The sequence below is a fragment of the Platichthys flesus genome, chromosome 4 (genome assembly GCF_949316205.1).
Source record: "Platichthys flesus chromosome 4, fPlaFle2.1, whole genome shotgun sequence".
NCBI lineage: Eukaryota > Metazoa > Chordata > Actinopteri > Pleuronectiformes > Pleuronectidae > Platichthys > Platichthys flesus.
The window spans coordinates 7884027-7911870 of NC_084948.1; the positions used below are offsets into that span (position 1 = coordinate 7884027).

Genomic DNA, 27844 nt, shown 5'->3' on the forward strand with positions numbered 1-27844 from the left:
ATTGCATACATCCACGGAGGCCAAATAGTCCTAAATATGTCAGATTTTTCTACATCAATATCCGGGCATTATTTCCTGAGTTACTGGTGAATATCTAGAAAATGCCAAGATGTTGAGGGCAGTAATACAAAAATCTGGATCTGCCCCTTTCACTAGATTCACATCAAAATTGAATGGATTCCTTTCCGACCCATGACCCATCCCTCTACCAACGGTGGGTGCAAATCAGTTTGATGTTTTTTCATCGTCATTCTGATCCTTTAATTTTAAAAACATTAGCACCTTGTCGGAGGTAAGAATACAAAAGGCCGTAATGAATTCCTGCATATTATCAATGTATGTTTACCAGGATATCTGATAAAGATCTAGAATTATAAAAGTTACATTTTCTTTATATGCTGTGCTGGCATTGTGTGAGGATTCATTACTTTCTTCTGCATTTTATTTTCCAAAGATCAACATCAAATTCTACATGAATAGAAATGTAAAAATGTGAATTTGGTTTTATTCCAAATGTAGAATATTCTATTACTTTACTATGGTTCCTTTATGTTTGACATCCAAGAAAACAGATCATTCCAGCACCAATTTGACTCCATACAGTTCTCTGTGATCCTAGAGATGGATATCAAACCCATGCAGATCAATGAGGATGAACGCGCCCTACAGTCGTGATATGGTGATGTCCACATTTACGAAAGGTCCTGAGCCGAGAGACAAGACTCTGCCACACTGTCCACGCACATAAAGGCAATATAATGAACATGTTAAGCAGTTTCTGAGTTAAAAAAATAATAGCATCTTTCCATTCCCATGTTCTGAATTATAAGTCTACATCTGAAGCTCTACGTATACATTCTTTGAACCATGCATCTCCACTAAGCAGCCATGCACTGTGTGTCTGATGCAGGGGGGGGGGGGGGGGCAGGCCATTCAGATATACATGACTGAGGTCCATTTTTGAGGTCTAAAGTGCATCATGTGCCATTCGTTTCTCACTTAGTCATTCACTGGGGGCCTGCAGTGGCAGCAGAGGCTTGTCTCTCAGCTCCGCCATCAGTGAACACCCCACAACTTGTTCGCGGACTGATGGATGGGTGGATGAAAAGAACACAAAGATGGATACGTGACTGAAAGGAGGAATGGACTTGGTGTGCAACATTGAATCTACTCCTCCAACCGTCTTTACTCATGAAGAGGCACTCTGAGGGTCATGGCTGTCTTTGGAAGTGCCTCTGTGAGTTAACTGCCAGGCAGAGAATATCTGGAGCTTCACTGTGTGGCGTCTGAAGTCAGCGGGCTGAATCCGAATGCAAATATTATCCCCCTGTATCATTCTCTACTCCTGCTTCCTGGGCTTTTAAGTCAAAAACAAAGTTCTGAATGTGTCTTTATAAGCCTTCTTTCTTCAAGCTAATGTCCCTTTATGTCAGTCACTGGTGAATTCAAGAGGCTCCACTGTGTGTTATGGTGCAGAATCAACAATCTCTATCAGAAACCCCAGAGAGAAAAGTAGTCACGTGAAATGGTACCTTGATTGGTTCTTTTGAAATCGTGTGCTAAAAATGGATGCCAATTGTGTTACCTTTTGTGGTAAAATTACTCCTTAAAGCAAAAAAACACAAAACACATCTCTGTGATTAATTAGCACCCGTTGTGATTATACGCCTGTTTGTGTGTGTGTGATTGTGAGTCAACGGGTTGCCCAGCATCCCACAGAAGCACTTATTGCTACGACGAATCGAAAACTTCCAAAACCCGTGTGTGTAGCAAGCAGAACAGGGGGCTCCACCTCTACACAAAGGCAACCTTTAAAAACACACTACATCTAATATCTTCATCCTGTCTAGACAGTGTAAAAACATAACTCCTCCTCCACATCTTCAGATCATGTGTAGGGTACAAACAGATGTAACAGTACATCTGCAATCATATTGCAATAAATACATTTAAAAAGAAAGAAAGAAAACAACAATTAAAGGTTACATATTTCGCATATAAAAGGAATTCATGATCCTAGAGAACAACAACTTTACTCACATTCTGAGTGTGTTCCTGCACTACTGACTGAGTGAAAGTTTAATAAAGGACCAGCATGTCATGACTGGCATCATGCAGTGTAGTTTATCAAACATCAGAAGACACTTCCTCACACTGCACCATGTCACACACAGACACACACACACACACACACACACACAGAGCTGCTGCTGCGGCTGTGTTTTTCTCTAATTCATCTGTGCGTCATACTGTGTGTTTCAATCTCAACTGCTACCAATACTGCTGTCTGAATTCTTATTAAGATAATGCCCTCCAGTGGCATGAGGAAGCAGACGTCCGGATCAGTGGTGCCACTTGTGTGTGTGTGTGTGTATGTTTGTGTGCGCTTGTGTGTATATACTTTTATTTTGTATCCCAGAGGATGTTTCAAGTCGTCAAAAATAATACAGACACCAGGCAGCCGCTTTGTTTGACACTGGTTTGTGCTGATTTTAAATTTAGACCATAATCCATCAGGAAGCAGAGGTCACAAAAGTTACACTCTAGCTTACGCCATGGTTACTCGCACAATACTGGTCACTGACAATTTGTTTCCCTGAAGATTCCCACATATTGCTTGGCGGGTATTGTCGTTCTCTTCTTCTTTTATGGTTTTTAAGAAGGACCAGCAGAGGATAATAAGGTCAACTTTCAGTGACGTGTGTAACGGCGCATAATACAAATGAAAAGAGGGATGGAGAGGATACATTTGGGATGAAATAAAAAGTTCAGAGTTGCCTCCTCTTTCTCCCATTAGTCGATTTCCTCTTCAATACAGAGATGCTGTTAAAGAGGTACACACGCACGAACAAACTCACACATGGACAAACACAAACACACACACACACATCATTGTAGGGCTGGAGAGGATTTGTATGTGTGTGTCAGACTTCCCACAGTGTATATGCAACAGATGAGGGGGGTTGGGGGGCGGGGGGAGGGGGGGGTCACAGTGTCACAGTGGTGTGCAGTCATGTTTGGCCAACTGGCAATATGGCAGTGTAATGTCAGGTGTGAGTGTGTGTGAGTGTGTGTGTGTGTGTGTGTGTGTGTGTGTTTGTGTCTGTGTGTGTGTGTGTGTGGGGGGGGGGGGGTGTTGTAATGGAGAGACAGCGTGTATTTTTCACAAATGTCACCCAGGCCATGATAACCTCCCTCTCTTCTTCCTCTCTCTCTCTGTCTCTTTTTGGTGTATGAACGCTCCATTCTTTCTCCCAGTCTAGACGAAGGCCTCGGGCTTGCTGCCATTGTTAATCTTGACATAGATCTTGGGATCCTCGTCGCGCTCGTCTCTGAGGCGCTGGAGGTTGCGGCTGTGGCACAACAGGTAGAGGGGCAGGCAGAATCCCAGCAGGCTCAGCACCAGCAGGCCCACGTTCACCTGGAACGACAAAAGGGTCAGACCAAGATCCTGATATGAGCCTCCGGCTGAAACTCTCTCTCATCTTCCACTGCACTCTCTCTGTTGGAAGAGAGACAGAGAGAGTGTTTGTCAAATCTTACCCATAGAGGGTCTCCTTCCAGGGGTCCCACCATGGCCATGAAGAGAGGCTGCTGGAGCAGGGCGAACAGGGCGCTGATCAGAGACTGCATACCTGTCAGGCTGCCAAACTGAGAGGACGGGTACCTGCAGAGGACAAACAACATAGACGAAAAATTCAAACAGGAGTCATGATGACTAAACTGATCTCGACATGTACATACTTTGAATATCAACTCTTTGTGTGAACTACACTTCAATTTAAGCTAAACTCAATCAAATAAATTTCATTGTCAAAAGTATGTGGACATGAGGGACCACTTTTTTGGGGTTGGATCATAACTAACAATTATGGGATAATGCTGAATGCTAAAAACTACTCTACTTTATAATTGATGGAATGAGTCAGAAACTCAGTGATGTTATCTAATACAGTAATAGACTAGTAAACCAATGCTCGATCCAAACAAAGTAGAATTCGAGCAATGAAACTTTGCTGTGTATTGAATTGAAAAACGGTGCGTTATCCATTTGTAAGAGGAAGCCCGTGTTTCTTCTTTCAAACATTTAGATTTACGGTGACAAGCATGTGCTTTTAACTTAGTGTCAAAAGGCTCTCTCACTTAATCTGACATTATCTGACATGGCCAGTTACATTAAGATAAGTTGTCCAGACTCAAATTCTTTCAAATTTGATGAGTCAGGCTGTTACTGCATATTAATGACTGTAGTTTTAAATGAGGTAATCACATAATGGTGTAATGTTCAGTTGTCCACATACTTGCGTCCATGTTATCTATCTAGTCAAATTTCTTTCAGTCGTTTATACATTATCAATGTGTGTTTTTAGACCTACACAGCAGCGTAGAGGCCTCCGACTGCCGAGTGGATGAAGCCTCTGACGATCGTGTGCAGGACGAACGACAGAATCTGAGGAGAAAAAAGACGCACCTTCCATTAAGAACCAGCTCAGCTGTCCTTACTGGGACATGGCTTCCATCTTTGATAAATGAGATTCAGGAACAGTAAATAACATGCTATGACTCCTTCTATCCACTAGGTGTCACTGAAGCACCGAGACATATCTGCAGCTGCATTGCCATGTGAACGTCTCCTGTGTGAACATCATGTACATCTCTACAGTCCCTGCAGTGTTAACCGCTCTGTGAGGAGACACATGCTGACCCAAACATTTTCAAAGAAACATTCTCCACCGGTGTGTGTCTGTGTGTGTTTGTGTACCTGAAGGGGCAGGTTGGGGACGATGCAGGTGAATCCAAAGCAAACCAGGAGCAGGTTGGTAAAAATGAAGGCTCTGGTGGCATTGGCAATCTTCTGTATATATTTCTCAGGGCGGCGGGGCTCACCAGGCTCCCTGACGGAACAGGAGAGAATGAAATAGAGTCAGACGTTTTTTCAGCTGTTGCTTTTCCACCTTTTTAAAAATGTGAGTGTTTTCTGTATACACCCTCACCTCTTGGCTAGCTTGTCACTCTCGTCCTCACAATCTTTGAGTTTCCAGTCCATGACGTAGCCAATCACAGGAGAGGTGATCAGACACAAAAGCTGGAGCACACCAAAGATGGACGTGTAAACACTCACTGAGACAGACAAAAGTAAAGAGGAGGGGGGCGTTATTAACATGTTTTTATGTTATATATATAAATGTTTGCTATGGTTTTGCACATGAAATTAATGGCATGAAGAGTTTAGAGGGAAATGCACAAGCACAGACAAGAACATAGTTTTGTGTGTGGTTCGATCTTTGTCTCTTACCCACTTGCATCTTCTCCACTGCAGCAGCGAGAAGCCAGCATGACAGGAAAAAGAGAAAGAGCGGAGAGCACAGGTACAAGAAAGATGGAGCTGGAGTTAACAATGAGCACTTTTAGCGAGCATAGAGCAGCAGAGAGAGGATTTTTAGCAGAGAGACAAAACACAAACAGTGGGCTAAATGTCTGTGGTCAGACGTTAGAGATCAGGAAGAACCATTCCCAGAAGCCACCTGTGTTTAAATGACAGTTGGAAACCACTTCAACACACACCTTTGCTCAGGTCCCCCTCCGTCAGGGAATCCAAGATGGTGTTCATAGCGCCCATGTAGAAGATGAGGCGCAGCTGGGTCACGCACATGGTGATGAGGCTCAGCATGAAGATTGGACTGAAGATACTTTTCATGAAGGTCTGAGCTGCAGAGGAGGAGGAGAGAGAGAGGAGGTCATTGGCGTCAGAGCTCCACCAAACCGGTTCATACCACACAGAGATCAATCAGTAATTTAAATGATGTTGATCAGAGATAATTATTTTTCCTGCACAGAGCTTTTCTCAACTGCTTCTATAAGATACAGTGATATTTCATTTAAAATTAACAGCATATCCCAGAGTTCACAATTACTGGGTGTGTTAGCATTGCGAAATCGAGAAGGAGGTAAATATTTAGTTTTTCCGTCCTGTGTATGAAGACATAAGGGATGTTCTTATTAGGGCCCGAGCACCGAATGGTGAGAGGCCCTGTTGAAATTGTAAGGATTTTCAGTATTATTGGTGAAATGAAATCCATTTGTGTTGATTACGTTTGGTTGGAGGATTTTTAAGACCTGTTATAGCAGATTCTTTTTCCAAAGCTTGGGAAAGGAGGCAACATTTCTTGTTCAAGACCGAGCTGTTAAACTAATTAATGGAGCTCTGCAACTTTACTTTTTGTGTCCTATAAACCCATCAGGGTTGAACACTTCTGTGCGCATGACACAGAAAACACAGAAAACATAGAACAAAATAAAAAGTATAAGTATCTCCTCAAAGGTCTTTACATTGGGACAGAAAACGAAATGTTTCTGCAGTGTGCAGGTGAAACAGCAGCAGAGCATTTTCCTGCGCAATATACAGACGCACATGTTTCTGATCCTGCAGGACATCTTCTATCACATCTCCCTTTCTAAACACCTCACACGATGGAAAGCTACACTGCTGTTCTTCCCCCCAGAGTGCTGTTAGGGAAGAGGGGAAGAGATTGTCATCTAAATATTCCCAGTTGCACTCTGGTGCCACGGTAACAAGTCTTAGCCCGCATGAGAAGTTGTGTAATCTGGGGGGGGGTTCTGGGTAAAGTTGATCATTAATCAAAGTTGTGAATATAAATGGAAAAGGACACAACTGCCCATCTGGCCAAGAACTGGACAAACCAATATATGGCCGGTGCACAGATGGAGCAGACGGGTTTATTACCCAGAACAACAGTTATCGATGTGAAGCTTAATGAAGGGAGTTGTTCTGTAAAAGGTCAGGCTTGTGAGGCAATATTGGGATTTTTCATAAGCACTTGAACCCACTCATTACCTCATTAATATCACAACCAGAGCATATTGTGAGAAAACGGTCTGTAGCAGGTATTATATTTATATTCCATGTCATTTGGTTGACGCTTTTGTCCAAAGCGACTTACAATTAATACACTCAACATTTATGAGGGGCCATTTAGGGGTTCAGTATCTTGCCAAGGACACTTCGGCATGCAGATGGGATAGAGTGGGGTTTGAACCGGCAATCTTCTTGTTGGAGAGCCACCACTCTAACCACTAGGCCACACCGCCCTCTATTTATATTGACCTTGATCTTAGTTTAGCGAAAAACCAAGTAATTACAACTCATCCTGAGGTGGGAATTAAGATTCCTTTTAACGGGGGTTCTATCATATTACTGCATTGATCAAGGCAATAGAAGCCATAATGCATAGGAGCCATGACACAATAAAATAATACCCAAAAAAAACATGAAAGAATAGGTTTGGAAATTAAAGCTAACAAATATTCAGTTTCTATTTTGTTTTGACATAAAAATCAAAACTATCGAGTGGAATTAAATTCCTCCCTGACTGCCTTCATACTGGCTTGAGATGTAGTTACATATCAAACTAGTACACTGTCGTACACTGTGGTTACACTGTCGTTACACGGTCAGGATGTATGTTTGCTAGTGGTGATAAAAATGAAGTATCAGTGAAATATTGACAGACGCAATGGAAGCAGGTTTGTGGGAGAGGATGTAATATGGGCCTCTGTAAAGCTCCTGACAGACGGAACATGTCCAGTTGTTATGAAACCAACCATGAGGTTCCTGACACACACAGGCACACACAGGCACGCACACTTGCGCACACACACACACTGGCTTGACACTTCAACCTACAACAATGCTCCTCGAGAGCTCCCTGCCAGGATGCCACACAGCAGCCGAGCAGCTTTTCTAAGAACAGGGTCCAAACTGATTCCACGGTCTGTTTGGTACCAAAGAGACCAAGAAGAGGGCAACCAGAAAACCCCCCGCCCCTCGAACAGTGAGCATCGTGACCTCAGTGTGACAACCAGCAGAGGTAAAGGGCCAATTAAGTGACATTATGGAGTGTCAGGGGAGCTTGTGTTAGCAGATGTAGGTCCGGCCTGGAAGTATGCCGCTAATCTCCTGTGGGATGGACTGTTGTCTGGAAAGCTGTTGTTTGTCACGGAGTCAGAATACAGAGCAGATCTCCCATTCAGTGAGTAAAGCAGCAGATTGTCTTTTGAGAGGCTTGGATGAATATTCATAAGTTCAGAAAAGGGGCCACAACCAATATTAGCACTGCCTAAAGACTCAATTTTTGAAAAGCTCTGTGTGGCTATTTGGATTTTTACACAGACAACAGTGGCATTATGGGAGCTTTTAGGTATGAGCTTGTGTTTTAGACTTACTCTCCAGCTCGGACTTGCACTTCACCTCCAGGTCCACGGTGGACAGGCACAGCTTGTTGCCTTCCTGCGTGGCCAGGTCTTTGGGCTGGTGGTGCTGCTGCTTCATGGAGTTGCCGACACTGAGGCGGCGACCCACGGTGGTTACCTGCCGATAAAACTGCTTCCCGGTGATCTTGTGGTCGAAGCCCAGCCAGCTGAACTTGACCTTCACCCTGAGGAGACGACAGCAGGAGACAACAAGATGAAAGATGACAGTCAGCAGTGGAGAAAACAAATTCAATGTTGGGTATGAAAACAGAATAGGGAACACATGAGGGAAGGAAAAGAAAACATCAGCAGATAGAGAGGGGGGGGGGGGGGGGAGAGAAAAGAGAAAAGAAAGATCCAGGTGAACCAGAGCAAAGCTATTTGATCTTCTGGATTTATGGTCTTTCCTGTCTATGGCCTCTGCTGCATTACTCTGGGATTTACTGTGCACGAGTGTGTGAGCATCCTGTACGTGTGTGTGCTCGTACAGTGATCTCTGTGGAGAATATAGGCTGACTGGGCTCAGTCAGAATCCATTTACAGCAAGTAGAACCAGAGCTTAGCAAGGAACACTTAACAATACTTGATGGAGGCTACACAAATTCATATTGTGTATTTTAACTTACGTGTAATCCATGTCCTCCGGGCCGGGGAAAGGTTCCAGAGGCCAGTTGATGAAGCAGTTGAGGAAGACGAGGCAGGCACAGCCGGCCCAAACCATTAGGATGGAGACAAAAGTGGCACCCAGATCATAGATCACCTACAGGCAGGCACCCAAAAAACATAATGAAGTAGTTATACTTCTAGAGTTCAGGTACGAGCATCATCTTTGAATCAGGTCCTCCTCCTTGTGACGGCTGAGGACCGATGATTGAATATATTTTCAGCAGATGGAAAATCAGATTATGTTCAAACGACCTCACCTTAATACCAGGGAAGGTGACAGCGGAGGAGGCGTAGGATCCGATCATCAGGGCGATGAAGGTCGACCTCAGGTCTCCAAACATGCTGGGGAGCTACGGAAACAGAAGAAAGTGGAAAACAAATTAACAGACTGAAACATGATACACAGTGAAAACATAAACACACAATGTCCCAAAAAAATTAAACAGCCTACAGTCATGACCTGTTTCTGACACCCGAAGTGTGAAACACCATGGACTGAGGCCGCTCCGATAAAAATCTGTTTTCAACTTTATAACACAACTAAGTGACGCACACACTGGAAGTTTCTTTTGAAGACCAAAAAGTTGTCAAGGCCACTGCATTATGTATAGATAGCCACTTCTGCTGACAGAACCAAACCATACAGCTTTAAAGAGAAGACAGGTAGTGTTACAAAACAAGGTAAACAAGGTCACTCAAAGGTGACCTTGTTTACATTAGTGTGGCATTTCACACTCACACTTGTATTCTCCTTAGTCCACAAAATCGAACAAAGACAAACACCTCACCCTAGTGCTCAACATTATTCGCTAAAGGCTCTTCACCACAAAGTGCAACCAGTGCGGCCTGCAGCAACCTGCTTCTCGCACAGTTGTTTTTGTTCTGAGCTTTAATGTGGTGCAGAGACAGAACAGCCAGAGAGTCGTCTTGCACAATGACGCTCAACCCTTGACTGGAAACCAGAGTACACGATGTTCTTCACAAGGCTACTCCAAAGTGTAAACAGCTTTCCTCAGGCATGAAGTCAAAACAAAGTGTCAAAACTGACACTGAAAAAAGAAAAGTGAAATGAACATGGCTTAACGACTCATAATTATGTTTGTCCTCAAATCAACAATGAGTGAAGTGATTCCCTGGAGAAGGAGTGGGGGAAGGGGGTGACAAATTAGGGTGGAACATTATTATGGGTCATAAGCTGCAAAATTCCTCGAAGAATTCTCTCCGGTCCCCTCGTCAGCCTGTCCATCCAGCCACTGTGCTCACCACAGGGGAGCAGCTTGTTAGTTAGATGGCTGAACCCTCTTACCCAACACACAGACGTCACTCCCCGGATAATTGGACCAAAGGTGAGCTACCAAATCGCTATGGCAAATCCAAAATAACAAGCCCCCCCCCCCTTCTTAATTTCATTAACTCTTGTATTTCAGGACTGGCAGTCGAGAGGCGAGCAGCTAAGTCTGTGCCCAGCTCAGCAGACCTGATGTGGTTATGACAAATCTAGGCCAACTCATGATATCTGTGCAGAGTCAACAGGTTCAGATCCTCTACTGTTGCTCTCTCACTTCCTTTTCCTTCAGGCTGTGATGATGGTGCATTTTTTTTTTCCCATGTCCAGTCTGAGCTCTGTGAATAGCAAACATTTTCAAAAAGACCTGAGCTTTGGGGTCATAAGGGACCGTATGGAAATTGTTATTGGAAGGAGAGTGGATCAGAAAAGGTGTTTCTATCTGGCTAGAGATAGTGAGGCTATTTTTGTGGGAACAGGAGACTTACTCAACAGAACCAGACATATTGGCCAAGAGCTTTATACTACAAAATGCAGCCAAAAATAAGAATAACAACAGTTTAGCCCATATCCATACATTTTCCAACTAAAACAATCTCTCCAGACTAAGACCCAATCAGCAAGAGGCTGTGAGTGTCTGTCATAATTTCCAAACGTCTCAGTTTCTACCTGTCCAGACTATAATACAACCAAAGAGTTTTCAATCTAAAAATAATTGATTAACGAAGTTCTTTTCGAACATTTTCTCAGAAATTTGTTCATCTAAACAAATTCCAGTTATTTAGTTCCAATCCAAAGGAAAGAGGCCTCTGTAGTGACCATTCATCATTCACCTCAGTCTCAACCACTGATACACCCTGTCTTGTTTATTAGGTCAATGGGTTCATCAGGAAGAAGCCACAGTGCACAGGTGAGCAGCAGGAAAAACAGTTCATTGTGAGAACCGAAAAACCACATCCAAAAAAAACATGTCTAGTCCTTGTGATGATACTGAGCTAAGCATTGTTGTGTTGGAGCGCTTGCATCACATTGTAAGTTTTTCTTAGTTGCCAGGCCTGAGTCACAGACGTCTGCTTAGAAAACCATTTCCCCAGAAACCACACAAACCAGTCCGGACAGCTTATCATGAAAGAAGAAGTTGAGATTAATGAGTCAGGAGTCGTCAGGATAAAGTGTGAGGGATCTAGTTGATGGGAGGAGCAGCTGTCCCGCTTGACGAGTGACAGATAACGGCTTTTCAGTTGCTGGAGTCAATAAATCATCAGTTAGGCAGACAAGTATAAGTGTGTGACTGTTAAACGCTGGAGGGCAAAGAACCTGCTGTGGCTTCACGTGTTCACGGCCACAAGACATGAATACTTGTACTGCCATGAAATATGTCACGAACATATGCTTGCTCATAGAGGTAATCTTTCAAATAACGCTGTAAACAATAACATGTGATCCCCGGAGCAGAATTAATGAATTACATCCTGTTTCAGCTGCACCCCCCCTCACCTGAAGATTTCTCTGTTGTTGTGAACACGTCTGAGCAGAGAATCTTCAGCTGAGTTGAGTATATGTGAAAGGCAAACTGAGGCATATCCTCGGGGTTCATATCTGAAAATGGTTTGTGTTTTTAAAACAATCCCAATCCCTGTAAAGTGTCGTCCAAATGTTCCTCCAGATTTTCGGCAGATTTTGTAACCATAAAAAACAATGTATTGCCTTTGTTTCTCAGACGCTGGAGTGTGGCATGTGATCAGAAGCATTTCAAATGTTTATTTTGGAAATTGCCTCACCTATAACATTTGCTAAACCGCCTTAAACATTCCTATCAACCTGCACACGCCTCTCGATACCAATTACATCACAAATATCAGAATCACTGTTCAAGGAAATGGTGAAGGAACAGACAGAGAGGAGTTCTGTGAGTAGACACCTCTTCAGGACTATGACGCTCACCCACCATTGACTCTATTATTGCTTCTATTCCTCAATAACTGCTTTGTTAGCTCTGTGGTCGCCGTGTATCCATGCACCGAGCAGCAAGGTACACACACAGATGGGCTCGGTGTTTGGACAGCCACTGAAGGGCTATTTTTTGCTTCAGAGCAGTCACCTGGAGATAAGAGATCAGGGTTCGTTGACGGGGGCATAGGGGTGGGTGGGCGTCGGGGGTGGGGGTGTGTGGGGGGGGTGTTGTGTGCAGGCATCTGTTGCAATAACAAAACAAACGATTACAAGGTCTCCTGGGACACAAAGACATTTCGAATGAAGGGCTTTGTTTGCAGAGTATCCAGGTACCTGGATATCTATTAGTGCACAGACTGTGCCCCACGTCTTTATAATTATCACAGTTGCTTGGTGATGATATCTCAGCAGGTTGTCATGCAGCCTCTGACTTGTTTTTAAACTTATCTCTTCATTGGAGACATGTCATGAAACTAATAAGATGTTCAACAGGTTTAGTCTGGAACAATACAAACACCCTAAACTTTAGTTTCTTATCAAATCCCTCTAGTCTCCAACCACCTCTGCTTCTTGCTGTACAGATTCCCCTGTGCCTGAAAACTTTTTGGCTCCGCCGCCCTTTTCACATCATATATAAGACACATGAGGTTCAGATTCTGATGAAGAGTGCTGAAATGACTAAGGAAAAGGTCAAGTGGGGGCCGACAAAGAGGCGCAGGGGGCGAGAAAACATGCTGAGCCTAAAGTCAGACAGGGAGGGGGGATTGAGACCAAAAAAGAGGAAACGGGACCAAGGCATCTGAGAGGAAAGAACAGAGGAATGAAAGAAGGAAGAGCGTCTGCTGCAGCAAGTGGAAACTTCAGCTGCCTGCTGCTGGACCACTGAGAACCAGCTCGGACCGGTCCTGTCCTGACGCACGGGATAGGACTCCCATCCATCAGAGCACATAAACAAGGCAGCAAGATTAGCAAACACCAGCTGACAAACTGCATACCTCCATCGCGCTGACCTCATGTTTTGCTCCCTCTTATTAGAAGTCTTATGCTTTTTTTATGACTGAACTTCATATATTTTGGTCTGAAACCAGTGAACATGAGTGTTTCCACCAGGAATAAGGGCGGAGACGTCTCTGAACAAGTGTTTTCAACCATTCGTGTCTACAAATTTGATCCGTGCAGCAGCCACATGGAACCGCCTGCCGCCAGATTCACAACAGTACACAGAGCCTCATCCCCATGAGCCTGATATCAGTAACGGCTGCTGTGTCTCAGCCGCTCCAATCTCATATTACAGAGCGACTCCTGACCTTTGACATTCATTCAACCCTTCTTTCCTCGTTCTCCTCCCTTTGGTCCCTTCATTTCATGTGGTCACATGCAGTTAACAGAGCCTGTACTGTCCCTTTTCCATCTCCCCCTGCTATCTCCTCCATGGTAAAAAAAATAGCCCTCAGCCTGATCTCAGAACGAAGTGCTGTGTGTGCACTTCACACATTTTCAATTTCACAAGACATCACTCCTAGTTTTTTTTCCTTAAGCATTAAAGTTAGATGCCCATTCATCAAGAAGAAAATATCCAGAGCATTTAGATTCCTCAACTGAAACCTGAATCGATGGCCAAATTGTTTACAGTTTCAAGCAGGGAATCTGAACATGATCAGCCAATCAGCTAAAAGGTACATTACAATGTTATAAGACCAACTGCTGGAAAAGTGACAGAGAGTATTAAATAAAACACAAAGGGCTTCAGACAGAAAGTAGATTTGGTCAGTTAGCACAGACTCGGTCGAGGAAACCAAACCCAGGAAGCAGAGGGGGCTGCAGCACGTGCAGCCACCAGGATGAAGAACAAGAGGAGGAGCTTCATGAGTGGGTGTGGATATATATGCTGCGTATGTATGGATATATAGGAAGAGGGGGCACTGGCATACTGTCCCCTTCTGTAACATGAAGCTGTTCATAATTCTGAATGGGAGGAATGAAGACCACCTCCCCCTCCTCCACCTCACTCCCTGTTTTCACATCGCTGGAACAGTGAGTGCTGAGTGTGCATCCACAGGAGAGAATGAGGAAGTGAAGCAGAGGAAGATAAAGAGGAGGTGTTTTACAAAAGATAGAGGGGTCGAGTCCGATGTACGCTCGTCAGTGAACAGAAGGACAGAAACACAGGGCTATCTAGTTCTAGTCTCATGAGCCCACTTGGCGAGTTGGGTGGGACACATTGACCTGAGGAGTTTCAAGCTGTCTGAGATGCCGCGTCAGAGCTTTCCCTCCCTCTCAGGAAAAAGGTTACAGTTTACTTAAAATACTTGTTTTCCTCAGTGACAACCCCTGACCCAGAGTCTCAGGAAAGGGCAGGGAAGAGGAAAAGCTCCAACATGTCAGACACACAACAGAACTTAGCTCTAGCACACACTCACACACTGACACACACACACACATACTCTGATGCAGAGGCATAAATTAAACATTTGTTGAGGCCTGCAGGGAGCTCAGCTTACTGAGTGTTTTCAGGTGCTCCACAGCTAAAACAACACACAGTGGAACACACAGACACACGCTGACATACAGTAAGACACACGCTCCTGCGTGTGTGCACACGCCGCATTACATATGTTGGGAAGTTGGCTGCAGGTCCAGCCTTGCTGATCTAGAGCAACTGACACTTGAGCAGACCAAAACAACAAGGCTGAGACTAAAGACTGGGAAACCGGTTAGGGCGGGGGGGTAGTCAGACAGGGTCCCAGTTGGCAGGAGAAAAAGGAAACTGCAAAGCATGGGTGGGGTGGACGCACGCACACACACTGAGTTCCTCTGTCGCTACTTCCTGTTTGTGTCTTCAGTGACAGCCTGTCTCTGCTCTCGCTGCGTTTTAAGATAAAACAACAGACTGCTGAGGCGTCACACAACACTCGTGAAAAAGGTCGACACATGCATTTTCAACTTCATCTTTGATGTCATGGATGCGACCCATTTCTTGGGGGTAGAATCTGTAGCAGCAAACACTCGATTGTGCTGTTAAAGAACAAAACTTCTGGAGACTTGCATTGTCAATAACAAAAACATTCCACATGTCGACACAAATGTCTTTTTGGAGATTAAACAGTAATGAGGAGGTTTTTTTTAGCATTGTGGGAGTAAATAAAAAATTACTAATCTCTCTCTCTCTCTCTCTCTCTCTCTCTCTCTCTCTCTCTCTCTCTCTCTCTCTCTCTCTCTCTCTCTCTCTCTCTCTCTCTCTCTCTCTCTCTCTCTCTCTCTCTCTCTCTCTCTCTCTCTCTCTCTCTCTCTCTCTCTCTCTCTCTCTCTCTCTCTCTCTCTCTCTCTCTCTCTCTCTCTCTCTCGTACTCTCGTACTCTCTTGTGATGCAGCACTTTCTCCGACTGATGAGATCATCCTGTCCACTGGCTCTCTCCATCCCTCAATCCTCTCCTCCTCTGCAATGCGCTCATCCCTTTCTGCCTGTCGTCTAGTCTGCCCAGCCATCTTTTCACTTTATCTTTCCTCCTCCAATAATACATGGATACAGTCTTATTTGTCTCCTGTTCTAGGAGATATTTTGTTATTCTTTCCTTTTCTGAACCTTTATTAGTTTGTCACAACAGAAAGTGGCTTTTTTTTTTATTCAAACTCATGTCCTAACAAACTAGGTTTCTATAAATCTTGCCAAATGGCTACTGTGGAAATGTGTTTTTCCTCATTTCATTTATTTATTATTTATTCTAATATATCTATCTCACCTTATCTTATACTCGGTCTGTGGGGATATAACTACTAGTATCTTAAATTTGAGTATTCTCCTCGACTTGTTATCGGGATTACTGCTAATAAATGACTTTTTAATCTAGGTCACTTGTGGACATGTTGGCAAACAGAAATGTACTTTTTTGAAAGTATCTGACATCTATTTTTGTCTAGCATGTTCCTCCTTATTTGAAGCGAAACAGTTTGGCAACATTTTTGCTGATCATCCACAAGTTTTGTTACTCACCGTGAGAGAAGTGAAGGTCATGCACATGCCTCCAAACCCGTTCAGCGCCAAAGCAAAGAAGATCAATATGGACAGATCTGCAGAATAAAGATTGAATCAGTGACACGGTCAGATGAGGCGACTCTGCTGACTCAAGACGGGTACTACTCATTGCATCTGTTGGATATGAGTGCACAATTGCACTGCATGAGCCGCTGTTTATGTGTTGTTTGATAAATGCTCACCTGCAAAAGCACATGACTGAGAGCAATGTGTGAGGATTCTTAGCTGATTGGACATGATGATGCCATTTAATTCACGTGTGAGCTAGGACATGAGTAAAGATACGTACTGTTGGGATCACTGGCTCCGTAGGCGATGAGGAGGCAGGAAAAGGCGAAGCAGGCACTGAGAACACACAGAAGAATAAGAGGAAGGTGATGAGCAAACCAAACAGACCGCGGCTGCCTGAAACACATTGTGTGTTTTCTTATCCAGCCTCACCTGCCCAGAAGTCTCAGTTTCCGTGGTCCATATTTGTCCATGACGATGCCCATGGGCAGAGTGATGGCCGACAGCAGGAAGGAGCCCACAGTGAAGGCCAGGTTCAGCATCTCATCCTGGTCCTTGCAGATGGACCAGCCATTCATTTCCAGGTACTCTTCAGCTGGGGTGGAGTTATTGGCGAAGATGAGGCTTGATGTGTTTTCTGGATAATCCAAACAAATGAGAGAGGGAAAGACATCAGAATCAGGATGCAGAGGGGTCATTTTTTGTATTTAAAAGCCTTAATAAACACGAAGTTGACCAGTATTTCCAGTGTGTTTCATTATATATCCAGAGGTGTTATGTAGCTACAGTAGTTGAATGCCACAGACATTTGAAAAGACAGTCAAGGTTCCCACATGACAACTTATGACTCCTAAGTTATGACTTATGACTCATTCAAGTCCAAATTGGGACTTACTCCTGCTAAACTTGCAACATTCCCATCAGTTGCATGTTGTTTTTGGTGCTAGTTTAAAAAGTGTTGGCCTGGTTAACACCTAACAACATTTAACCCATTCACATTTTAATGTGAACTTGTCAGATGTTATACTTTCATCACTTGCAAACTGGGCACTCTCACAGGCTTCCAATACCATACTATCTAGTCAACACAGGTATGTATTCATTTAAATTATTCATGTGCACTATGCGTTTTATTATTATGCAAAAATTGGAGAGGCGTGTCAATGTTGTTTAAAAGCTCAAATGGTTTTTCTACGGAGCACAGACCCTCCACCTGGCAAGCGACTGCACGGATATCATCACTGTAAAGCTGACGTTTGGCTCAAACCAGGAGTAGCTCACTACATCCTCACAGTGACTGTAGCATGGCTGCAGTCACCACACAACGTATGATCTGTATGAGGACTATGATGCATTGTTTTGATAAACATAAATCTATTACTAACACATTAAAATGCATTAGCAATGCTAATAATCCAATATATACACTATGAGAGTGGCTATTCTGTATATGACCGTTTTACATGTGATGCTCGAAATGGTTTCATCGTTAAACTTTTTCAACTTTTACAGTTATGATGATGATGAGGAAAAACCACACCAAAGGAGAACCTGTTGACTTGTTCAGGGGTCTAGGTTTGCCCCTCCCTCTGTTGGAGCTGAGCTGCTGAGCGAAAGCCAGCATTCTTATTAAAGGTCAAGGCAACAGACTTGAGGGGAAAACAACACAATAGAGAGTAAACAGCCTCCAGAAATAGTCACAAGTGAACCCCCCGCTCGGCACTGGGGAAATCTGAAACAGTGTCACTCAGTCTGCCTGGTAAACACAGTCCACTGGGTTAATGTGAAGTCTATTTTTGTCTATCAGCTCCAGTGGACGGCTGCCTCTGGTACTAATAACAGACAGACAGACAGAGAGAGAGCGGGACAACAACTCCTCAGCTCATCTTGACTTGTTTTGCGTTAAACTGCCAGGAAAATAATAGAGGCAGCTATCACATGTTTGATGTGTGGAGGAGGGAGGGAGCTATAAACTACTTAGTCATCAGACTTTTCAAGTTGTCAACAGCAGCTAGAGTTCCTACGCATCTAATAAACACGGCTTTGCCTTTGTCCTTAAAGGGCTGTGTGATGTTGATTATAGGGCCTCTACTGACCCAGCTTAAGGTAAAGGGGAGGAGGGGTGCGGATCTCCTGGTTAAGCATGAAGAGAATTTGGAGAGTCAACAGGGAGTTATTATGTCATATATTAATTGCATCGTACTGCAGGCCGGTGTGGCCTGTGAGGATGTAAATAGATGAAAGGTAACATGGCCTGGGGAACCTCAGATGACTACAGTGACTTCATACTCAGAGGGAGGTGAGGACACTGGAGCAGCAGAACATTAAAAACAGACTGCTGAAGGACCAGTTGGATTTAACACGAGGATGCAGAGCTGTATAATCACTGAGATTCCCCTCCTCTATTGTGCTGCATTTTATTCAAGTACATCTTAATTATAGGGCAAATCAATAGAACAGTTGCAGATGAGAAATATTTTACCCCAAGGTTGATTCAATATCTGTTTGATTCTATTGAATCTTCCTGAGCAGTTTTGCTGGAGTTCAAATTTGTCATCCATGTTGACCCGATTCACATGTTATGAGTTAATATGAATGCCTCATTGTGACCAGTAGGAGGAGTAGTATAATATAAGTGTCTTGAAAAATGTTTGATTATCTTTTTACAGTTCATCCTGTGAGGATAGGATTAGTGTTCAGCAAATTCAGTGGGACTCAATCTAATGTTCCAGACGTGTCACTATCAACCATAAATGTAAACCTGCAGGTGACATACTGCCTCTGATGATGTCACTCGGGTCAGCATCAGTTGGGTCAGATCACTACAAGTTTGAAAGAGAAAAGGAAAATCTGATGGCAGGAGAAACTCCACAGAAAGGTCCAGAGCCGCTCACTGGGACATCGGAGTTCTCACATACATTCCGTAGAATGTCAGGAGTCTATCCAAATGTTTGAAAGCTGCTTATTAAACTTCCATCCATACACTTTGGATGGAAGTTTTACTGTGGCTAAAAAGTCAAAAATAAGGGCACAGATTTCAGACGCCCTTTGAGATCAGATCTTTGTGCCGATAAGTGGATTGCTCGCTCAGCCCCCCCGGCGGGTATTTGAGGTGTATTGGAGCACTAAGTGCTGACTGTTGGACTAGCAGAAGGTAACAGCATCTGTCCACCAGTGGCCTTGACTGCTGACTAATCAAATGGCTGCAGCAAACTTGGGTCAACACAGGTAAGAGCCCTGAGCACACAAACACACATGGGGGCAAACACACCCGAGGGCGTAAAGGCTGACTTAGTCTTCTTTGAAAAGTCCTCCCTGATGAATGTACACCTGCTATTTGTCTGAGGGTGTTTTGTGTCAACACTGTAAGGTCAAATGCTTTCCAGTGTGTATGTTTCACCAAATTCCAGTTTATTCAAGCCGCTACCTTCTCTTGTCTCCTATACAGCTGATGGTAAGCAGACTCCCCTCTACCTTTCTGTCAATCAGCTCAATGTTCTTTTCCTGCATTCAGAGTTGTCCCTTAGCTCACCTGGAGATATCTAAACCACATAACTTCACATAACTATCAGCATCTAGAAATAATGACCTACAGAAGAGTCATCACCGGAGATCTTAAAGGAGTTATCCTGTTGCTTCCTACAATAAACAAACCTCATCCAGGTATGATCAGATAACATTTAGCTTGTGATTTGTGGCTCATTACATAAGCCACTATTGTATGAAGAGGTCATCTTCTACACTGTGTTTTCTTCCATTAAGGAATGCTGGACACGCTGTTCACACTGCTGAGCAGATACAAGTGACTGAGCAAACTGAGCCTGGAGCTTTCAAAGAGGGACACCTCAGTGAAAGCACCAGAGAGATGTGAGAGCAGTAAATGAGCGAGATGAGGAAATGTACGGTTCTTTCTTTCTTTATCCTGAGTGAGGCAAACACACACACACACAAACGCTGTGACACTTCACACCACCAGGGAAACCACAAGCTAACTGTGGGAGAGCGTCACTAACATAGAAACGTTATATGTGCAAATAAAAAATGCAGCTATTTCAAACGTTGTATGTACTGTAGTCATAATAATCCATATTATGAGTCTAAAAAACCCACTCTCTCCTCCCTCCTATGAGCCTATATGGCCGCTCTGTGGTAACAGGAAAATTGCTGTTATCTGGCTGTAAATCATGGGTCGTGCCACTTGGTGGAATTCCTCGCCACACTCTAGGACGGTGTTTTGTTTCCTCAGCCAAACACTGCACAAACTTTGCAAAGTGCTGAAGTGTGGTAGACTGGCCAGCTCACTCCCCTGATTGCCTTCTCAGTACGCTGAGTTAAAAGACCTGTTTACTAGCCTGACGTTGTCCGACTCACAATTCTAGTCAGAACTGCCCGACCAAAAAATGTTGTGGGCGGGGCTAAGTTCGTCTGGCATCCAGGCTACCTGTTTACAGCTCTTAGCAAATAGTAATGCATACGTGGAAACATTTTGTAAAAAACATATTGTGGTTATTTGAGGCTGGAGATATGTTGATGAATTAAATGTTGTGCTGGAGTAAGAAAACAGTATTATTACTGGACCTACAGTAGCTCATTCCTCAGCTCTGCTTGAAGCTACACAGCCCACGCAGACCAAACTATCAGAGGTCCAGTTGCATTGTGGGTAATGTGAGGTGCCAGGTTGTGATTAGGGAGGATGGATGGTAGTGCTTCATTTATTTTAATCATTATGTTGCATGGAATTCCTTATAATCTATCCCTATTAATTTACTATTTAAGTAAGTAAATAAGTACTTTTCGTGTACAGATGGATATTAATTAAAAGAAAGTAACTTTATTAAGCGTGAGAAACCATAAATGCAGTATTGGTTTTCTGTGTATATAATAATGTTTGGTGAGAGGCTCCCATGGAGAATGCACACACTCGGAGAATCAATGATAAAGGAGCAATGAAGCTTCTCTTGACGGTTGTGGTCGAACAACACATCTCAAACATTTGATGTCATCTTCACCCACTTTCTTTATTGTGATCGACTACCATTCTAGATGAATCATTTGCTACATTGTCTTCCCTTTTACCGTGCTGTTAACTTGCATGTAGAGGCAACAAAGCCTCAATAAAGGGGAACAAAGAACTCACTAACCTTCATACACTACCAGCATGCATTGGGCCTGACCTAAACTGTGTGTCACACTGTCCCCTTGTTTAAACTCACAGAGCATTCAGACGATGCATGTTACAGGGTGTATAGAAGACGTAATCTGGACGGAAAAAACTTTAATAAGAGGAACTTTCAAATATGCCTTTCTGACAGCTTCACATTTTAAAGCTAAATTCTGTCCCTCATCACTCGCATTACAGTGGGACATCTCTTAACAGCCACCAATAACTGTTTTAAATGTTGGTATCTTCTTAAGATGGAATATTGACAAATATGAACTGATCTCTTCTTAGAATAGAATTGGACACGCCTCATATTTCTACCAACTTCTGCACAATGTAAACTTGACTAGGCTGTTTAAGTGTTTTTTGCTATTTTTAGAAGACGGTGTCTCCAAGGTGTCAACTTGGAGAGACAAGATTTGAGAGCTATTGGTGATAAACACAGGAACTGGGGCTGTAAATAAAAACACATGTTATGTCTTGCAACATATCATGTCCTGTCCCCTGCTTGCTCTTCCAGGCGCCACCCCTCGCCTGAACGCCTGGACATTTTCCATTGTCCTGCTCAGAATTCATGTCTGCAGACGTCTGTCTTCTCTAAAGCGATATCTGAACCTAATCCAATCAGATCCACAGGTTGCCTTCAAGGAACCAACAGTGCATCCTCGTTTGTGGTCTTTCAGGAGAGAAAATAATCAGTGAGACAGACTTCCTACAGCCCTACAGTAATGTTTTGCGCTCTGGAAACATAATCACAATGGCGGCGGTGTCCTCAGACAATGTCATGTGATAGATCTAATGAATCTGTGAGAGCGATCAAACCACCATCAGAAGCACAAATGAACCCTGCAGGGCTTTGATCGCAGCTCCTCTGAGACCGACAGAGGGAAAACACAGACAAAGACGATGAGAGGATCAAAGACACGGAAAGCAGTCTTCACTGTGGAGAATGGATGAATGGTCTCATTCACCCATCCTTCTGCTCCTGGCAGTGAAGACGACCCAAACACCCACTGGTGATGATGAAGTGGGCTTTTACTATGTTGTTGTTGTTGTTGTTGTTGTTTTTTACAGGATTTGCTACCACATCACTCTCTGGAGGAAGCAAATGTCCTCATCTGACTTAGCTTTTGCCCAAACTGAAGTGATACTCTGACAGAAAACAGCACAAACTAATAATGAGCTGGTGAGTGCACCAGCTCTATGCATCACCTATTGATCACAGAGAGTCAAGGACAACCACACTAAACTGATCGTCCTCTTCACTCGTTGTGCAGCAGCACTTCACAGCTGCTTTTCAATCTTGCATCCAGTCCGCCTGCCGCTGGCTTATTGACTTGTTTTCCTCAAGGATCTCCCCATTGTTGGATCAATGTGAATCCAGTGTGTTAGCTCATACACAAGCAGTTGATTCTTTCGAAGGTCACAGAGAAAATAACACCTAAGCAAAGTTAATAAGAGCTGCAGAATATGCAGGTGGGTTTTAAAGTGAAGCCTGAGCACAGTTTTTTTTAGAGAACCAGTTGTTTGTGTGTCTTTCAATCTCCTTAATCTCACCACACCCACTCACAGTGTAATAATCCTGAGTGTTACATCAATCTGCTGAAAGGACACCCAGGGCGTCGACAAGCACTATCGACCAATTAGCATCCCATACAAAAACTCTGACAGCTAACAGGCCTGATTGCTCCTGAGATGAGCTACTTGCAGCTTCTATGCATGACAAACATCCTCATGTCAGGAGCAACGGCTCTAAAAGGAGTGGTGCTCATGTGGCATGTGATGAATAAGTCTACAGCAACAACACGGTTTTGGTGTGAAGATGCTGTTTTCAAACTAAATCTCTGTTCACGAATGTGTTTTTGGTCAGTATCCGATTTAAGCCGTGTGCATAATAACACGCCTGAAAACATATGTCATGTGATGCCCTTGTCAAGTATACCGGGCATGCATGTGCGAGTGTAGTGAGGAAGGCATGAATGTGCTGCTGGACACTGAATGCTTGAATAATATCTTGTCTCCTGTAAACAATTGTATTAGTAAATTAATTAACTGCACAACAGCTGCTGGTAAAGACAACAGAGTCCACAACGCTTGTAATTGAGTCTCCATGCTGTGTTTCTAACCCCAACCTTTCAAACTGAAATGGAGCCGGTAGAGTTTACATTCTTTTCAGAGTTAGCAGCTCTAAACCTCTGGAGCAGTTTGGACGTCAGGCATAGAGGCGTTAATGCGTTTTCAAATGAATCTATGGATGCAGCCTCACAGTGACAGTTTCAGCCTCTATCAACCAATTTAATGCACTAGAATATATGGTATTTATCTCTACTTAATCACATGTAGTCACCTGTCTGATAGCAAATGTTATTACATGAAATAAGTATGAAATAATTTTCTTGAAAGATCGGAATGCACTTATTTCAAACCTCAAACACTGTTTGTGTTAGGAACTACTATTGTAGATGTGAAAGATAAAAATACTTAATAAAGGTTTTCGTGGCTCGGGAGGAAGTCTGACAAACTTCCTCCAGGGATGTCACTCGAGTGAACAGCACTTGGGTCAGAACCACTACAATTGCGAAGCAGAAAAGGAAAATCTAATGAAAGGAGAGGTTTTACCAGAATCAAATAGATATAGTGAAATAGAGGTATTCCCCTCCACAGCTGGAGTTACATCATACCAAAACCTAATTTGTCAGATGTGACATCCCGTGCGAAGCTGACTCACCTTGTTCTTTACACAAGTACGAGTAGAAGCCCTCAGACTTGAGCATGATGAGCAGGGATCCCCAACCGAGCAGCACGGCAGAGAAGAGCAGGTTCTCTATGACCGCCGTCACCGCCATCCACCAGCGGCGGGAGAAAGCTGTGGCCAGAGTGGGAGCCATCTCAGCTGAGTCGGAGGCAGCAGGGCACTGTGCTAACTGGAGGTGAGGGAGTCTGCTGGAGCAGCTGGGACAAGAGGAACAGAAACAAGGTTGTGATCAGATAAAACAGTAGTGCTCATGTTTTCATACTTCTGCATTTGATAATGTACAACATAGGAATGTATCCATTTAACATTTTAGAGCTCTGCACCACATACACTCCTTTGTTCAGCCCGATGTTGATGATGGTCTACTCTACAGACTCAACAGCTGAGGCCTTGAGGCAAAAACCCCACATAAATATTAAACACCCCCGCCCACTGAGGCATCTAATTGGTTAGAGGGTTTTACAGCACACCCCCCATTGGCTGTTGGTGGCATGCCTCATGCAGCTGCTACACGTGAGGTTGATGTTGCATTTATGTCCTTTGTGTGTGTGTGAGTGTGTTTTGGGATGGTGTGGTGGGGGGGCTGGGGGAATCCCATGGTATAACTAGATTCCACAATTGAATTAAAAAACAAATTTCAACGTCAACATAAAACTCATAAAATAATGCCAAAGCAACTCCCATTACTTTGGTGAGGACGACCCAACTGCTAAAGGGATCTTTCCTCTGATATAATGAAAGGAGCGAAGACAACATTTCAAGCGAGTGTGTAAATACAGTATAGTTTAAAAAAATTATTGAATAAAATGGTTTCTATAGTTGACAGAAAAAAAACAGCACTGCACGTGAAGGCAGCACGAGCTCCAGCCGGTTCGAACCAGTGCGGCGCGAGGTTTAGTTGTGAGCGCTCGCGCTGCAGCCTCCTCTGCTCATATACAGAGTGTGTGGTTTTTGTTGTTGTTTATTATGTGTGTGTCACTTAACACTGAGGCTGCAGCAGTAATTACACACGAACCCATGGGACAACACGATGGAGTTAAACATATATAAATACACAACAATTAAGAAAGATCTGTGGTATAAGTCAGATTGATTGATAAACAGTATTGTGTAATTTGAAGGATTTGTGAATAATAAAAACACATTCACACAATTTATTTTGTAAATAAAAAAACGTAATTATAACAAGGAAATAGAGTATGAGATATTGTATTGCGTAATGTGAGAAATGTCACACAAACATATGACATGAATAGGAGTTAATGCCATATTTCTATTTTATTGTATTCCAGCTGCTGTGTGCAAGTGTGTGTTGTTTGAAAGCAATTTGTTGTTGTTTTCGTCAGCGCAGGAACTTCATGTCACTCCTGTGTTACAGAGCTGCAGAGGACAACCCACTCTTCCTGCAGCAGCTCACTCCACTTTCCTCACATCTCATCAGTCAATCAGATCTCATTCTGTTCACCCTCATCATCATCACACTGAGAACAATAAGAATAACAACTATATTGCGGTGAACGATGAGCAGAGCTGAAACTGGTCTGAACTGGACTGAAATCACCTCCTCCTCCTCATCATCAACCCCCCCAACACAATTTGCGTCTCCATCCTCCTCCCTGTCAAGGTGATAAATCAGCGAGAGCAACACACAGCTGTTCCGGTGACTCATTTCAAAATAAAAGTGGATAGGAGGGATTTCGCTGCAGTTTTGTAAGTGAGAATAGACTTCTAAGCAAATATTGAGCCTTTACTAACTTTATATAAATGCAATCATAACAAAACGGATTATTGATCGTTCAATCAATCATCAGTCAAAATGTATTTGTAAAATCCATATTCACAAATAACAATAGCCTTAACTGCGCCAAACCATCACCAAGAGTTTCTAACGAAATATATCTACCACATTCATTAGACAAGACAGCATCTGACATAAATGGGGAGGTGAATCAATGCTTTAAACAAGAAAACTTCTAAAAGAGATGAAGGTAGCAGCCATGGCAATAGTAATGATAGATGTAGTGACAGGTAGCGATTACAGTCACTGGAAAAAATCGAACGGATGTGGGACGTAACAAAGTACATTGACTAAGGTACTGTACTTAAGATCTTTTTCATGTATCTGTCCATCAGTGAGAGAGTATTATACTTTCGGGGTTGAGCAAAATTGAGCAAACGTTGAGCTAATTACACTCTGGAGTCAAAACTCTTATATTTAACTCTAAGTTGACACATAGTTGGTCTCAAACCAGAGTGCCATAGGAAGTGTCCTTAAATCAAATCTCTAAGTGTAAATGTATTAACTCTTTACTTTCTACTCTAAACTCTGCACCTGGCTTTGACTTCTCAGGAGTGAATTTCAGTAAATGAAATGGTGAGGCTGCCCCCCCCCCAGCCACCCTGACCTTTAACTTCACTAAGTTAGCTTAATCGTGCATTTAGGTCGACTAAAACTTAAAGTTTGAAGACTAAGAGCTATTGAATAATTATGTCCTAATCTAAGTAATGCTAACTTGAGTTAATGCTAACAAAGCTGTTTTGATTTGGTTGTGGGCTCTTGATTATAAACTCTTAGCAATGCTAATGCAGTATCAAACTGAATAACCAGTCCAACAAAATCTAGTGAAATGGGGAACACGACGTGCCAGCGCTCACATGGTGGTTGATGTTACCTATTTCGCCAGACAGTGTGCGGCTAATATACCAATACAGCTGCATCTGCCTCACCAGGCCACACAGTTTGCCTGTTGTTTGAGCTGTTCTATGAGGTGTATTGTGCTTTGTATTTAATTATGTGCTGATATAGTTTTCTCTTATTTGTTGCCACTTTGTTCTAACTTAGTATATTTTGGTGAATTTATTTGTACTTTACTGAATGTGTGAATACATCTTTCACCGCTGATACAATTTTAACCCCGGGACACTACACCAACGAACTGACAAAAAAGTATTTGTGGCTGCTTTTATTTTGAAGTCGACGCCTCTCGTTTCCAGGATTATAGCTGCTTTGTATCCCAGCTGCTTCACGCACAGCTCCGCAAGTGGCGCTCAGCTGTTCAGCATCAACAACAGTCGGGGAATCACCGACCCGCTGCTGAGACAAAGACACACACTGACAACACAACACCTCTGTCCCTCTGCTTTATTCCATGGATGTTTTTACAATCCACGATTCAAAACCTTATATATACAGTATATGATCAAAACCTGCGTGGGGATAAAGAAGTGATCAGACAAGTGTGACACATCTGATCTGATCACACGCACACGTACGATCGGGACTTTGTGCAAACACACCGCAGCTTGTGAAGTTGGTCGCAGGCTGTTGCAGACAAAGACAGACAGCGGGATCTGGACGAGATGCAGTGACTGTGACCCAGGGTTATGGTGATTGCTTCTCCGCCACATTCATGACTCAGCCTCCCTCTTCTCCCCCACCTCCACTTCCAGCAGCAGCAGCAGCAGCAGCAGCAGCGGAGCATCCTCCCTACCTGTAAGTGCGGATTCAGCAGCAGCGGCTCCGGCCTCAGTCAGATCCCTGAGCAGGATGTCCCTCGACGGCAGACACACAGAGCGGCTCAGGCAGCTCGCACCCAGAGACACGTCTCTCCGTGATTTCTCTAACTCCTCTTATATCTAACCTCATTCCTCATTGCTGCTGGACTTTATAGCAGCGAAGAGAAGCGGCGCACAAACACCAGCGCCTCCCCA

At 43.5% G+C, this 27844-nt stretch overlaps 1 protein-coding gene across 1 annotated transcript; it reads right to left on the reverse strand.

The window, feature by feature from the left end:
* Positions 1-424: 424 nt before the first annotated feature.
* Positions 425-27772, reverse strand: LOC133951626 (large neutral amino acids transporter small subunit 4-like). The gene is made up of 14 exons (XM_062385673.1): positions 27625-27772; positions 24107-24330; positions 16650-16854; positions 16498-16553; positions 16167-16243; positions 9195-9287; positions 8898-9031; positions 8245-8456; positions 5566-5709; positions 4995-5121; positions 4763-4895; positions 4377-4450; positions 3544-3667; positions 425-3421 (listed from the first exon to the last, which is right to left on the reverse strand). Exons 2-14 carry the CDS (start codon positions 24264-24266, stop codon positions 3260-3262), a joined length of 1701 nt encoding a protein of 566 aa, XP_062241657.1. The 5' UTR covers positions 24267-24330; positions 27625-27772; the 3' UTR covers positions 425-3259.
* Between the last annotated feature and the right edge of the window lie 72 nt (positions 27773-27844).